Raw genomic sequence first — 16,424 nt, 5'->3', positions numbered from 1 at the left:
CGGGGACCGGTGAAGAGGAATCTGAGGGGCTCCCAGATAGGTGGACAGAGCACCATGGGGGCCTTGGAGAGGGCTGTGACCCCAGGGAGGAGGTGGGCTCAGGAGTACCAGGGGCTGCAGGAAATGGGAGGATGCTAGGAAGACAAGGGGACAACAGAACGCATTACTGTCCTCACGTGCTTTTCCCTCTGGTCGCTGTCAATCAGCCGCTGCCTGACTGAATGGGTCCTAAAACTAAGCGAGAGGAGCTGACGCCAGAGAAGCTCGCTGAGAGCCTTATTAAACATCATTCCTGCTGACTTCCGCAGGGCAAGGCTGCCCGGCCAAGATCTGATCACAATTTCCAAGTACCTTTAAGCTCTGGACTAGCTCAGGTTAGAATTCAGCCCTGGGGTCTCATCCATGCTAAACTAGATATTAAATCAATACCCTTCAGGCCACTTTCTCAACTCTCTCTGTCATCCCAGCCTCATGACTCCAGGCCGTGCACCATAAATATCTTCTCGAGTTCACAGCCCCACCCTGCCTCTGCCACTGTCTCAGAGGAGTTGAGAAGACAGGATTCACGTGTATGTGGGGAAAGAAGTGGTTCTCAAATGACCCCAACACATTCCAGCTTTCCACTGGGGTGTCAGCCGTTTCATGACATTGACAAATTACTGAATAATGGTATTTATTTCTGATGATGCATATGACTGCTTTGGCAATAGAGGTACGGATGTCTTACAGTTCAGTTGAAACATTAAATGATTTGAAGTCTCGTTACTGGAAAATTACAGGCCAAACATTCTGTTCTGTACCACTGAACCTCATGAGTATGATAACATGTGTATGAAAATGGAAATAACATAAACAAATAGCAGCAACTGGAAAATACAACCAACTCTGTAAACTGGTAACAAAGAGCCTTTCATAAAAATTTGGACAATTCCAACTCTGTGCCCATATGCCTGCATATTAGGAGCTGTGCAGAATGCATAAGCCCTGCATGAAAGTGTAAATTCTTAACACAACCCTCATTTAGAGTTCTCAAAAAACTCTTAGTAACATCTTAATTTTAGTTTCTGGATAACCAACTTTAGTAAACCTTAAAACAGGTGTAAAACACTATGAAGCAGTTTTTAATCTTAAAGTAAAAATTCTGTGGAATTGCATGACATTTGCCCAGAAGAATAAAATAAAGATATGCATTTTGCTTATCAAAATCAGTCTGTGGCCACCACGAGCTGGGGAGCCGAGAGAACCGGTGAGAGACAGGCACTGGGTTGACAGCCGGTGCTGAGGGAGCATCTAGCATGTGGGTGCTTCAGTTAGCAGGATTTTCCTCTGGAGGATGCATGAACCTTTGGTCAAGGATGGAGATTCCTGGCAGCTCCCGTGTCTCCTACCTCTTCTCTCCCTCAGCCCTCAATATTCTGAAACGTTCAATATGTTTAAGATCCTTTTGGGAAACAAAACAAATCAATATGGCATTTTGCTGCCAACAGGGCTGCAGACTGCAGGCGTGTTTCCTCTTTACATAGTTTCTCCTCAGAACTAACAGTTCCAAGCGAGTCAGACCCTCTGCAAACACTTTCAGGGTATTTTTCCCCCCGATCTCCCCCGCCCCCCTTTTTAAGGGAGCGTCTGGCAGTGAAACAGTTAAGACACAGATTAGAAAAAGTCCATCTTTGCCTTTTACCTTCCCATCAGTAAAAAAGGCACTGGGATTCCCCCGGGCTCTCACACCCCCCACTTGGGAAATCTAAGCATCAGCATATACGACCTTCCAGGGAACAGCACTAAGTCGATTAAGCTGCCACATCAACTGTGATTGATTTAAAATACTTGGGGCTCTGTTATCACAGCAACACAATTTTGTGTAAATGCCTTAAAGAAAAATTTCCTTTCAATGGATTTGCTAAAGCAAAAGCTTAACTTGAATTGCAAAGCAATCAGCTTTTATTTCATTAGGAAGATACTGAAAAAGATATTTTAAATCTCCTGGTCGTGGTGTTTTTGAGATTAGTCCTAGAGCCTGTCTAGGCTCTTAGAGACAGCACCCCACGCCCTTTCTCTTTGGGGGTCTTCAGGTTGTAATTACACTGACCTCTCTGAACCCGGGGCCAGCCGCTCACAGGGCTCTCTGTGCACAGATCAGCGTGAGCACAGTGGACACCGGCCAGTGTCCATTTCATTCCAGCGACACCCTCATGTGGGGCCAATAAAACCTCAAGGTCGATTCTCCTGGGGCTCAGAAGGCAACTCAGAAACTAGAATCTTGGGTGCTCTGAGCAGCGGCAGCCACGTTAGAATAAACAGGGGCTTCCAGGGTGACCACACTGGGGAGGTGCCCAATGGCTGCACGTCTGTTAGAAAACAAGCTGCAGACGTGGGGATAGTGGTGGCCTCTGGGAACCTCCTGGGATGATGGAATGTTCTATGTCTTGATGGGGCTACACAGTACATGTTTGTCAAACTCATCAAACTGTGTCCTTATAATTGTGCATTTTATTGTATATGACTTCTATCTCAATTAAAACAATTTTAGAAATCAAGTCATAGAACTCTGTGCCTCAATGACTTCAGTGACTTACGATGGGAGGTAACACTAAGCTTACCTAACTATCTGCTGTAAATTTTATGATATATAAAACCCTGGCAATGCAGAATTCCGGCATGACGAATGCATGGCACTGGAGAAAAATATTTCCTGGGCTTGATAATGCCTAGAGTATCCCTTGATCCCTTGACCCAGCGCAGCATGGTGAATTATCACTGTGACCATGTGGTCTCGGGAGGTAGGCTGAGAAGAGTGTAAGCTGTTTATCAGCCCAATACTGGGATGTAAACATCCTGATTCAGATCTGGATTTTGAGAAAGGGACTGTCCTGGACTTGAACCATGACAATGCCCAATGTATCTTCCTTAACCTGTGTGAACTCGGGCTGATTACTAAACCTTACCATGCCTCATCTGTGAAATGTTAATAGTAGTACTCATCTCAGAATGTTGTTATGAGGGTGCTATGGACTGAATGGTTGTGTCCCCCCCAAATTCATGCTGAAGCCTAAATCCCCAATCTGATGGTGTTTGGAGGATGGGGCTTTTGGGAGGTGATGAGTTCATGAGGGTGGAGCCTCCATGATAGGATTAGTGCCCTTCTAAGGAGATGAAGAGACCAGAGCTCGCTCTCTCTCTGCCATGTGAGGACACAGGGTGAAGGCAGCCATCTGCAAGCCAGGAAGAGGACTCTCACTAGACACCAGATCTGCTGGCACTTTGATCTTGGCCTTCCCAGCCTCCAGAAATAAATGTTTGTTGTTGAAGCTGTCCCGTCCGCAGTGTTCCATTACAGCAGCCCGAACTGACTACGACAGGGAGTTCAACAAGGTAACAGGTAATCCAGTGCTCATCACATGCCTGGCCCCTAACAGCAATCAATACACGATTGTGATTGTGATGACGAAGTTCTCATTAACATGGAGACGGATTATAAATATTTAAGAAGAGAGCTTCCCGCTCAGATTTCTGGTTATTTAACAATGCATCCAGCTGGAGGCCTCAGGCACCGAAGAGAAGCAGGGGTAGAAAATGCCCAACGAGGTGGCTGCACTTGGGGCAGCCAGTGACTCCACGGGCTTCTTTTGCAAGCTTTAATCCACGGCTTCTTCTCCACCTCCACCCCTGCCCGCCCCCAGGCCAAACGAGGAGCTCTGCCTCTTGAGGGCAGTCAAGAGCTCTGAGCATTCGCAATCCCGAGTGTGCCCAGAAGCCACCTCCTGGCACAACAAACCTCCCAGGACGGCCACCTGCCCTTCAGGGAGGAGCTTGGGTTCTGGCAAGCTCTGCACACCTGGTCACCAGGTGCGTGCTCAACACTTCAGGCTCCTGCTGACAGCCTGATGCTCCCTGAAGCTCCATCGGTATCCTTCTAATTTAGCAGAACCTCAGAAACTGGAGTTTAATTTGTAAAGTCAAAGGAGAAAAGACCACTACCAACCCCACTCTAGCAGCAGCAGCAGCGACCACAGCGACCACAAACCCCTGCTCCTCGCCCACCACGGCGTGTCTCACCTTCGTATAGCCAGTCGCTAAGGCCGTTGTAAATCACACCTTCCTTCCCAGTGGAGACCACGCGGATGGCCTGCTTCCCGACGTGGGCGCAGTAGTAGATATTGTTCTCGAAGATAAAGATCTAATTTGGGAAGAGAAAAAACATGGTGTTAACCAAGGAAGTGGTTATAAACAAGGTGTTCTTAAAAAATCTGAAACCAGGAATGTGGTTTGCACTTTCCTGTTACATTTATTTGATAGAACAGAGGCAGTCTCAGGATCATTTGGGGTTCACCCACCTCCAATCTAATTGATATTGAAGGTTCATCAGAGGCTCAAACTCCACACAGTGCACCCAATGCTATCATTTACCACGATTGGACAATTTGTCTGACACTTTTGGGTATTTTAACACCAGATTGCATGACTATTTTAGCAATCGTATTTTTCCTAGCAATTAAGATTGGTGGGCTGGGAAAGTGGAAATCTGGGATTTATTCACTGAACATTCATTAAAAATTATTTAGTGGGCTCTTAACCTACTCTGTGCCAATCACAGGGGAGCACAGTGATAAATGAGGTGGGACCCATAATGTGCTTTCACTCTACTTGCAGTCTGGTAAAACAGACGAACTTTAACAGGAAAGTGTTCTGAGGGGGACAGGTAGAGCTCTGGGAACATATGTCAGGGCTCCCTAACCTAGGCCAAAGGACAGGCAAGGATTCTCTGAGAAAGTGATTGAAATTTTTTTTTATTGTAGTAAAATATACATGACAGAATTTACCATTTAACCATTTTTAAGGGCACAGTTCAATGGCATTAAGTACATTCACACTGTTGTGCAACCATCACCACCACCCATCTCCAGAACTCTTTTCATCTCCCCAAACTGAAACTCTGTCACCGTTAAACACTAACTCCCCACCCTGCTCCCGCAGCTGCTGGCTGCCCGCATTCTCCTTTCTGTCTCTATGGATTTGATCACTCGAGGTCCTCATATAAGTGGAATCGTACAAATATTTTTATTTTTGTGACTGGCTTATTTCACTTGGCATAATGTCCTCAGGGTGCATCCATGTTGTGGCATGTCAGGATTTGGAGAAAATGATTTTTAAGCCGAGACCTGAGTGATGAGTGGGATGATGAAAGAGGCTGAGAAGGTCGATTACACAGAAGAAACAGCTGACAGAAAACCAGGGGCACGTGTGGGCATGGGGTGTTGGTGGGGCTGGGCAAAGCCCCCTATGCACTGTCCTGTCGGGAGCAAGAAGGAGGGGCAGGGTGGGAGCCAGAGGGGCAGCAGGCCCAGCCCCCGGAGGGTCTGTCCGCCGTGTTACGGAATCCCACAGCAGTAGGAAGCCCTGGACCGAGGCTCGAGGAGGGGAGCAACACGGCGAGATGTGAGTCTTCTGAAGCTGAGCCCAAGGCTGTGGTGACGAGAAGGGAGCAAGGCCGTGGTGGCGGGGGGAGCCCGGCAGGAGTCAGCCCCAGTCATCTGAGTGCTGACGATGGAGCCGGGAGACAGCTAGAAGGACCCACGGACTGTGATGAACGGACTGAAGGCAAAGTCATGACTGGATGAGGCAAAGTCATTCTCGGGCTGTTCTCTGGGGCAGCTGGGTGATGGGGACCCCTTTGCAGAGTTGGGGTGCACTGGAGGAGATTATAGTTCTGGCCTTAGGTCAACTACAGATTCTCTGGGGAGGGGGAGGAGGACGTCTAGGTCACCAGCTCTTGAATTCTGATGCACATTAGAAAGATCTGGGGAGCCTTTAAAAATCCTACTGCCAGGTCCAACAGCACAGCCCGACGATCAGAATCTAGGGGTGGGATCCTGGCATCAGCACTTTTAAGAAACACCCAGGTGATTCCAATGTGCAACCAAACTTATGAACCAGTGGCCCAGGAAAAATCTAATGTCTCCCGAAGCTCTTAAAGTCTAAATTAGCCTATAAAATATTTGTGTTCTCGAGGCAATGATCAATTCTGCCCTGTGTTTTCTGTATCCAAATCCTGTGCCTTCCATTCCGACAGATACCTCAGAACACGGTGCTGGCCATACTGTGTGAGTACCCGACGTCTCCGGAAGCCGAGCTACGCGGACCAAGAACAGGACTCGAATCAGTTTTGTTTTTTTTAAAAGACATTCTAGAAAAAATATTGTCAGTGTCATTTAAGAGACCACCGAGAGAGGGTATTTTGCCCAGGATAGGAAATAGTGTAAATATTGACATTTTAAATTGGAAATGCAAAAAGGGCAGTTTCCACAGATCGTTCTCACAGAAGGATGGACCAGAAAGGACTGTTGAAAGTATGAGCTGTCTGCTCAGGCCTCCTGGCTCTTCAAGTATTCACTTCAATCAGACATGAGCTGGAAAACTTCCAGACGCAAGCACACACCCTAATTTAATTTCAGGAGCTGTTCTATGAGTTTGCCTAAGGGTGAGGCGTATTACTAAATTTTAACCTCTTTTATGCGTTCTAAGCCTACAATAAATTTTTGAAAAAATCAGACTGTAGCCAATTAATACTCTGAGTAAGTAAAATTTGCTGTGATACCAAATCCCTTTTCACCTTGGTTTTATTTTTAATGGAAGGAAAACGAAAAGAAACAAGTTATGAGGAAGAGAGCTTTGGCTTTGAAGACGTTTTACATTTTCCTTTTGACACCTGGGTAAGATATCTGAGTGAAAGGTGACGGAAGGTACCGAGTGCCCTCTGTGGTTATGTGATGCTGAGCGCCGGAGGGCGGGAAGTCCTGGGTGCTGGGCCTGGGCGTGATCAGACGTTGGGGTGAGCGGCTGGGTTCTTCACTTGCCATCACTGCTGTGCACACAGTGGCACTGAGCAGGCTCACCGTCACAGTTTCTGCTTCCTGTAGGCGCGCGTCCCCTCCCCAGGTGTGCAGCCACCGTCCGCATGAGTCCATGCACCACTGCCCTGACCCCTCGTCCCACCCCCTAACTCATGAACACAGCCTCTCCTCTCCTGCCGTGAACTTCTTACACCTCTGCTTAGCCTAATGCACAGGGAATAGGTGTCCCTGCTTCCCGTCACTCCCTTCCCAATTTATCTCATGCAGCAGAGTCCAGATCAGTCTTTCCTAAAACACCCATTTTATTATGTCTCTCTCTTACTGGAAACCTGAACTGGCTTTCCATGAACTATGGAACAGAGTTTGAGTGTCTGGTCTGGGGTTCAAGGCCCTCCGTGACCCACGTCTGACCATGCCCTCAGCTCTTCCTCGCCTGCAGTAGTAACTGAGGTCCAACGACGCAGGGACATGAGGATCTGGGGGCAGTCACTGGCCCTAAGGAGTTCACATTTACAAATGGGTGTGCGGATTCCAGGCAGCTCAGTCTGCTCCCCGCCACACCAGGGAGTCCACACCATGTGCTGTGGGCCAGCTGCTGGACTTCTGCATGCCTCAGTTTCTTCATCTCTCAGTAGAGATAGCAACAGAACCTCATCTTAGGGTAGATATGAAGAGCGAGTGAGGTGACAAATTCAGAGCACTCGGAACACTGCCTGGCACAAGGAAGGGCTCAATAATGTACCTGCCATTGTTGTTCCTATCATCATGATAAATACTCATTCCATCTGGAGGGATCAGGAGAGGCTTCATGGAGGAGGTGACATCTGAGCTAGACCATAAAGGATAAATGCTTTTTAAATTTTGATCAAGTCCAATGTATCTATTTTTTTCTTTCATAGCCTGTGCTTTTGGTGTCATATCTACAAATCCATTGCCAAATCCAAGGTCATGAGCATCTACCCCTATGTTTCCTTCTAAGATTTTCATAGTTTTAGCTCTTATATTTAGGCCTTTGTTCTATTTTTTTTTGTGTGTGAGGAAGATCAGCTCTGAGCTAATATCCAATGCCAATCCTCCTCTTTTTGCTGAGGAAGATTGTCCCTGGGCTAACATCCATGCCCATCCTCCTCCACTTTAGATGGGACACCACCACAGCATGGCTTGACAAGTGGTGCGTGCCTGGGATCCGAACCTGCGAACCCTGGGCCGTCGAAGCGGAGCACATGCACTTAACTGCTATGCCACCAAGCCGGCCTCCCCTTGTTCTATTTTCGGTTAATTTTTGTATATGTTGGCCAGACACTTTTCAAATGCTTTGCAAACATTAATTCAATCTTTGAAATAACGCCGGGGGGCAGGTACTAGTTCTCTCGTTTTGTCGATGAAGAAACGAGCACAGAGAGGTTAAGTAACCTGCCCACAGGCTAGCTGGTAGGCGGTGGAGCTGAGATTCAAACCAGGTGGCCCGGGGAAGTGAGGTACCCCACCCAAGGCCACAGGTAACAGGAGGAGGCGCCGGCTGGAGCTCAGGCAGAGTCTGTGCCCTCGCCTAGTGTGGCGTGTTGCCTCTTGAGAGTGATTTGTCAAATAGACGAAAGGTGTGATTTTTAACCAGAAATGTATTAGGAACCAGGGACACCTTTTTGAGTCTCAGTGACTCCTCTCACATTCCCTCTGGCCACCTCTTTTTCATTCAGAAGGAACTTCATGCCAGAAACTCACACTCCTGAGACCTGCACAGAAGAACACGGGTGGGCGGCGCAGATGTCACAGTGTCATTGTCATCAGGACCCTTCCAGCAGATGCAACAGCCAGGGCAGCAGCCACCTCCTCTCTGCCCTCTTGCCTGGGTTTACTCAGGTGAGCCCTGGGTCTACACTGCTGACCATCCGGACTACCGGTCTCGAGGCTCTTCTAGCTCCAAAATCCTATGGGGCGAGGATCCTGTTCCCAGGATCAGCTCTTGGAATCTGTTCGGGTCAAGGGCTGCCCGCCTCTATCCCTGGATGGACGTTCCTGCTGGGGGTGTCCAGGCCATGGCTGCATCTGCACAAATTCTGCACCTCGACCGCCACCCTGGGCCGAGGCCACTGTGTTAGTCAGCAAAAGGCTGCTGAACAAATGAAGCCCCTGAGACCGCTGCAGCCGGGAGCCCTGCTCCGCACCTGCCCTTGGTGCTTTCTTCCAGAAAGCTTTTAAGTGTGTGTGCTCAGTTCCCCCGCATAATCAGGCATACATAAGCACAGGAACATAAAGAAGTGTGTTCGTCATCCGCACACAGTAGCTTCCCAGCATCACAAGAATGCGACGGGGACGCAGGGTTTTCTAGTGAGAGGGAAGGATGGTCTCCACCTCCTGCATACCCCATAATCCCTGACGCCTCCTTCTGGAAGCTTCTTGTCCTGAGAAGCACCCGGGTGTGTTCCCTCTTATTACCTTCTCTCTTCTCCTTACCTGAAATGCTCTGTTTTCCCTGGTGCCCACCCAAATCTTACTCACCCTTCAAGGTTCTGCTGGGCTCCTGTCCTTGTAGAAGGAGGACCTGGTGATATCTCTCTGCCACACCCCTACTGCTCTCATATGCACTTTCTCTCCTCCCCAACAGTCTCAGCTGCTGCATATCGAAGCCTTTGAAAGCAGGAGAAAAAGCTCCAGGGAGAGAAGAGAAGGGAGATTGGAGGTGGGGGCAGGATGACATCTGCTCTTCAGTCACCCCCAGGGCCAGAGGCAGAGGCGTCCAGGGAAAGCTGGAGGGACTTCACTCAAAGCAAAGTGAGGTCTCTTCAGAAGTGACAAAAATCAGCACAGACTCGGGGAGAGTCCGTTTCCCATTTTCTGCCGAGAACTTGGCTGTGGCAACTGGGGGGGACGCTGACAGAGAAGCGGCAGTGCCTGCTGGGCCCTGAGGGGGCAGAGAAGCCGCGGCCAGAGGGACCAGCTCCAACGAGGGGCCCTGTCCAGCGCCTGCCAGCAGACGACTTGTCCCTTTACAAAGATCCGCGGACCTCTGAAGACCTCACCAGTAAAGGCTGTGAAGAAAGGGGTGTGAGTGTGTGTCTGCGTGTGTGCAAACTAGTGAGGTCCTGTGTCAGGGGTGCGTTCTCCAGCAGTTCTTTATATTAATTTCCCTCCTTGTACTCGTGACCTGATCCGACATAGGGACATCCGGGTTACACACACTTGGTACCCCATGCTTCTCCTCCGGGTTCATTCTGTATTCTCAGCCAACCAGACCCAGGTTTGATGGGAGCTGGGCCCATGTCATGTTTTCTGTTTTCCTGCCTGTCTCCCCTCCACTCCTGTGGCCACGTTACCTCTGTGTATAATTAGACTAGTTAATTTTTTAATGCAAGAAATTTGAATTAATTTCATGAGAACTTGAGGAATGGAAGGTTTTCTGGCATCCTGGCCTGTACTCACTCTGGAACCCCCATTCCAAGCAGAGCATCGTTGTTCCAGAGAGCCCGGGGTGTGACCCAGACAACAGATGGATGAGATCCGTATGGCACAAGCCCACACGTGCCTCCAGTGTACCCTTTGTACTTTAGTATGGGAGAACAAGAGAGAGATGTCAGTGATGCCAGAAGGCTGTCGCTCCCTAATTCACATCTCAAAAGGGAAACCTCTGGAAAGTAGAATTTCTGGAATTTTTCAAAGATCAAAGGGATGGAGTCTAAGTCCTGAGATGTTAGAAAACATAGGAAGAGTGACTTCAGAGGAGTAAGTGATGAAGAATTTTCTGGATGCGGCTAAAAGGCAGAGAGATAGGAGGTCTTTAAGTAGAGGAGCCTAAATCCACAAGCGAGCTTTACAGAGGACTGAGGTGCAGCCCGGGGAATGTCATATTTATCAAGTGGGTAAATGGAAAGGAGGTCCTGAGGTTTCATTTGATATCAACTCCCACACCAAAGTTCCTCATATCTGACAGACCGCAGGGTGCCATCACGAGGGGGCTACTGAGTCCAGACTTGTCTCATAATTCAAGTCCTTACAACAGCCTGTCACACTGCCACTCCGTCTCCATCACATCAGCAAGTGCTCCAATGAAAAGGTGGAAAATCGTCCTAGTGCATTATTCCTTCTTGTCTGAAAATTGTCTTGAAATTAACGTAGGCTTCAACACATATCAGCGGAGCAAATCTTCCTTTCTATAAAACGTTACTCCATTATTCCTCCTCTTCCGCCCCTACAGGAGGCTCTGAAGATCTTTGCATGGGATTCGAAGCCACCGCCTACCTCTCCCAAGTTGTTTCCCATCTCAGATTTCTTCTTGCCAGGCTCATCTCTTTGCTGTTTCCCAAATAAGCCCCGCTGGGCGTGCCCATACTCATCCTCTCAGCCTGGCCAAATCTTCTTGCACAACAATGTGTGGCAGAAGCTTCTCCTCTTCTTTCTTAGTGCCTACCCTGGGGTTCTCACTTGCCCCGCCCTCACTGCTCTCAGAACTGCATCAGCACTTTCTGTCTTCACCGTCCGTTTAGTCTTCGCTGCCCTGTAGAGCTTCCTCGTCTTCAGTATCGTATGTCTTCCTCTACAGTTCCCTTTACATTCCAGTAGGGTGGGGATGTGCCTCCGAATTCTTTCTTTCTCCTCTGCATCCTTAATACAACTACGTATATGGCAGTGCTCAATAAGCAAGTAAATGTCTTAGTTTTCAAACAACCAGTTGGCAGATGTCTATTTCTTACAAAATTTGCTTTGACTTTATTTTGATTCACCAAGACCAATTCCTTCCTTCATTTCCAGGCATTTTTATTCTTTCTGCTCTCCTTGCAATGGAAGGTGGGAACAGCACACACTTACAGCCGTGTCAGCATGCCCCTTGCCCTGAACCACACACTGATGCTAAACAGAGATTTCATGAAATACAAACCAAATGGATTGGAAATATAAAGTATATTTCACTTGGGCAAGTTTTTACAAACACATCACATTTTTATTAGTCTGGTTCTTTATGAGCACTTTTGGCTAAAGATGGTTCATACATTCACGGGTATAGTAAATTTTGTGTAAGTTAAATTAATTGGAATTCTCTGAGGAATGCGAACTTTCAATTGAACAGATTTTCTGGGTGAATTTTCTAATTAGGGAAAAGATCTTTTCAATTTCAGTCTTTATTAGGGAAATATTTCCATATTTTTCTACTTTCCTAATTTATTAAAGAGAATGAGATATACAACATGGAATTATTGTTGACGAAGGACTTAGTACTGCCTAAGATCATCAATATAAATATATATTTTCATATTGATGAACTATTGGTGTAGTTGTAGAAAAGGGATTGGATTAAATCTATATCCATTCCCTTAAGCTGTTTTCCTTGATGTTCTGTGTGTTATTATTGCTCTTTTCCATGTAAGTAGTATACAGGAAAACTATCCCAATATTTAGTATATGGGTTAGCTGGGTTTTGACTAATTGAGGCTTTATTTGACTTTTCTGGGAATCTGAAAAGCTAATACAACTTCAGGTAACTCACTCACTGGGTAGAAATCAATGTCTGTCCATCTGCGTGTGTGTGTGCGTGCGCGCGCGTGTGTGTATTAGGTGCTCGTTTATACCCTCAATATTTCTAAAACTGATTCGAAGTAGAAGACAATAAAAGCACATATCCACATGTCAGAGGGTGGTTACAATAAAGCTCAAAGAGACATGCATGGCTGAAGAGGAAGCTAGTTATCTCAGGAACAAGGGACAAGATCTTTATCATAATTGGGCACAACTTAGCTTTTAGTTCTGGAAAATCAAGGCCCAAAGGGACCATACTGAATAGCTCAGTGCTTGACAAAGAGATAGCAACACTCTCAGGGTGGAATGATAAAGTAGAAAGAATACTGGCCTTGAAATCGAAACCTAAATTCTAGTTGAGACCACTAGCTGTCCAGCTCTGAGCAAGTTACTTACCCTTGTTGAATCTCTGGTCCTTCACTATAAAATAAGGGGTTGGACTGGATGATCTCTAAGATTTCCTCCATCTTTAACATTGTTGAATCCAGAAGTTTCATGAATATTTAATCAGGAAAAGACATTTAGCAAATTAATTAGTGATGCTACTATCACTCTTGTATTCAAAAGGAGAACTATTTACTATGAAGGGGAAATTCAACATTCATAGTGAACCTGATATGTTACTATCAAGGGGGAATATAGATTTTTGATATATCAATAAAACCTCAATTATCATATTACCCTAGGTTTCTTTAATTGACAGAGTATATATATTTACTAATTGCTTTTCCCCTTGCTTTCTGCTTCTTCTCTTGAGTTATCCCATTTCCTGACCAAGTGCGATTTTACTAACATTTCCTTAGTAAATAAGGATGAAAGCCCCTATTGTACATGACATGACATTTAATTTATAGGGTGAAACACAAGCAGTTTGGATGGTCATGGCAGTGACCACCACTTACCATCGGTCCAGCAGTCATCACAAGGGGTTATGTATTCCCCAAGCAAACTGGATAATCTTTGCTGTGGGCCACCCTAACCCACAGGAAACTCTACACAAGGCAACTCATGTCACTGGAGCACTGCACACAAATAAAACATGTCACCGAACACGGAAATCCTGTCTCTGAATCTTGCAACCTGGTCAATATATCTTTTAGGAGACTCTGGTAAAGAAGCAAAATGACCAGAGAGGTCAGTATGACCTTGGGAGGCTGGCACTGGTCAGGCCTGGGTCTCTATATGGCTTTCATTTCCAGGTGCACTATAAATGCCACCTCCAGTGCCTTGAATAAGGTTCCATCAACAGGTCACATAATAGCAAGTTAGAACTACCAACTGTGGTTAATGGATTGAGAAAAATCCTTCTGTATTCAGAACCTAATGGCTAGTTCCCTCTGCATGAAATTTGACCTTCAGTTAATTTTCTGTTTCTATGGCCTGGACGCGCAGTGAGGGCAGAATATCGCCTCTAACGGTGGGTGTCACTATTGATGACATGTTGCATCTGGATGAGGAGAACTGTGAATACTGGGTGGAAGCCACACTGGGACTCCCCTGAGTGCATGCCTTCTGTCTCTGGGCACTTCCTATGGGGCCCTGGAAGCTATGCCCATGGCTCCGGGGGGCCACAAGGTGGGGTGGATTCCACAGCCACCCACGGGGGTCCTGCTTGCGGAGCTGGCACCCGGCATGGGGCCAGGGCATGAGAGGGCTACTGTGTGTTGCTGGGTAGATGCCTGGGTGGAATCCCGCAGGAGAGACACCACCGTGCTGGCAAACTGTTCCTGTCCTATATCCTTCAGAGCTGAGCTGCTGCCAAGTGCCACGTGGTCTCTTGTGGACCCACCACTCAGAATGTTTGCTGGACGGATACCAGACCCCCATGGGTGTTTCAGAGCAGCCATCAGGCTCCTAGAACAGCCCACATTCCCTGAGTTCACGTCAGGAGAAACTGGATGATGGTGGGCATTCCAAGCCTCTACTAGAGTGAAGTTATTGTGGAGTAATTAAAAGGAGGGAGATAAACCAACACCAAAACGAGAGTGGAACAGTACTGGGTTTTTTGGAAAAGCAAACTGGCTGGCTTGAGATCACACAGTCTGTTTGGCTGAGGATGAGGTGGGCAACAGCGCAGTAAAAGCCACCACACTGACTACACGTATTCACTGTGATTGTAGAATATACGGAAAAAAGCAAAAATGTTATCACCTACAAACCACACACATACAGAAAATAGGACTATTAAAATAGACTCTGTTGTATTTTATTCCTTTCCAGATGTGTGTGTGCGTGTGTTGGTGAGTGGGGTGTAAAACCTAGTTTTTAATCAAATTAAGATCATATAACATATATAGTTTTGCATACTGTTTTAAAATTTATAGCAGGAATGCTTTTCCATGTCATTAAGTGTCTCTGAGACGTGCCTCCTAGGAGATATACCTTAGTTTATTTAATCATCCCCTATTGTTTGACATCTATTCTTTTTGGTTTTTATTACAATAAAAATGCTATTGTGTGCATCTTTGTACAAAAATCTTTGCCTGTATCTCCATCTCCCTACGATAAATTCCAGCGAGTGGCAATCATGAATCATGTTCACTGTGCAATTAAAAAAACGGGCGAAGTACAGGAACAGGTATATCAAAGAACCACAGAAAGTACTGAAAAACACAGAAGTGTTTGTACTCACTAATAACACAAAGAAACCTTATTACAGTGGCAACATTTTGGTTACCAAATTAGCAAAGACTGAACAACAATGATACCCAACGTTGTTAGGAATGCAGTGTGCTTTCCTGATGGGACCAGAGACTGATAGAACACTTACAAAAAGCAGTCAGCAAACCTTATCAAAAGAGACATTTCTTATGTAGATTATGTGAGAAAGACTGCTGGAAATAAACTATAATTGGCCTTTTCAAATCATATCTACAGAAACTGGTGACAGTGAAAAGTGTTACTTGTGAACTAAAAGGTAACAATATATGTATAGCCAGGTGTTTATATGTCCTTTCCCTTGTAAACGCCCTAAAGTTGTGGGAATCATTCTCAGCTTACTCAATGCTCAATTTCAGGAACTGACCACTCAATATGTAGATTATATAAATTCTTTACTTGCCCTATCTTGCTCTGTTGTTCCTTGTATTTTGGCCATTCCACTGCTCAACTGGGCAAGGAAGTGAGCTTCCATTATTCTAGTTTGTAACCATATCCGGAAAATGGACTGATGCAGGGGATGGCAAAGCTGTAGATCAATGAGAGGCTTTAAGACTCGTGGAGATTCTTATCTAATTTGGTAGCATCATCATCAACCCCACTAATTCCAATTTGCCAGGTAGGGTGCTAAGCACTTGCTATGCAAGATCTCATCTAATCTGTGCAGTGACTGTAACTCTGAGTTTATTCTGTGTGAATATTTCATACATCCCTGTTAATCTGTCAGCCTGAAATTCAGACACTTGGTTCTTATGTTGGTCCCTGCCCAGGCAGCTGTGGGACATGGCAAAAATCACTTAGTTGCTCTGTCTTTGGATTTCCCCACCCATAAAATACGGATAATCTCACCTGCCATGCCTGCCCCCGTGGTGTATTGGGGGGATGAGAGGAGATAACTCATGGGAGAAAGTCTTGAACGTTACAAAGCACATCTGAAGGTAACATATGATTAGCATAATGAGCATCATCAGCTCAGCCGATCCTCACAAGGAAGACACTGGTCTGGTTACGGGTTCTTGTAGCTTCTCACTTTCACACTTCTCCCTCTGCCCTTCCCTTCAAAATATTACATCAAATTTCCACTCCAGCAAATTAGTACAGGATTTAATACCAAAGGGCAGACTTCAGTGCCAAGAAACAGGAAGTCTTGTAGATAATCTGAAACTACTCTTCTTCCCCGAGAGTACTCACATTTTTCATCCTTTCAAAACGTCAACCCAAATCAAGATGGAATGTCTGAAACACCACAATGAAGACCCTCCATCAATGCAGACTTCAAGTGTTCAAGGAAAAGCTTTCTCTTCAAAGTCACCCACCCAGAAAAATCTGTCAGGATCTTTCTCACCTGCCAAACCCACAGTTGAACCCGGAGAGTCTGATGTGTTATTTTTTCAAAGCTGAAGAAAA

At 46.2% G+C, this 16,424-nt stretch overlaps 1 protein-coding gene across 2 annotated transcripts in view; it reads right to left on the bottom strand.

Annotated features, from left to right (window-relative positions):
* The window catches only part of DPP6 (dipeptidyl peptidase like 6), a 746,707-nt gene that overhangs the window by 140,460 nt on the left and 589,823 nt on the right, over positions 1 to 16,424 (bottom strand). For both annotated transcript variants that reach the window (XM_004430585.3, XM_004430586.3), the window contains exon 8: positions 4,057 to 4,177. In XM_004430585.3, coding sequence (XP_004430642.1) covers positions 4,057 to 4,177 — 121 coding nt within the window. The remainder of the gene's footprint in view (positions 1 to 4,056; positions 4,178 to 16,424) is intronic.

Source organism: Ceratotherium simum, chromosome 1, assembly GCF_057802395.1.
Source record: "Ceratotherium simum simum isolate JZ-2026a chromosome 1, ASM5780239v1, whole genome shotgun sequence".
Classification (NCBI taxonomy): Eukaryota; Metazoa; Chordata; class Mammalia; order Perissodactyla; family Rhinocerotidae; genus Ceratotherium; species Ceratotherium simum.
This window is presented reverse-complemented; position numbering and strand designations above follow the sequence as displayed.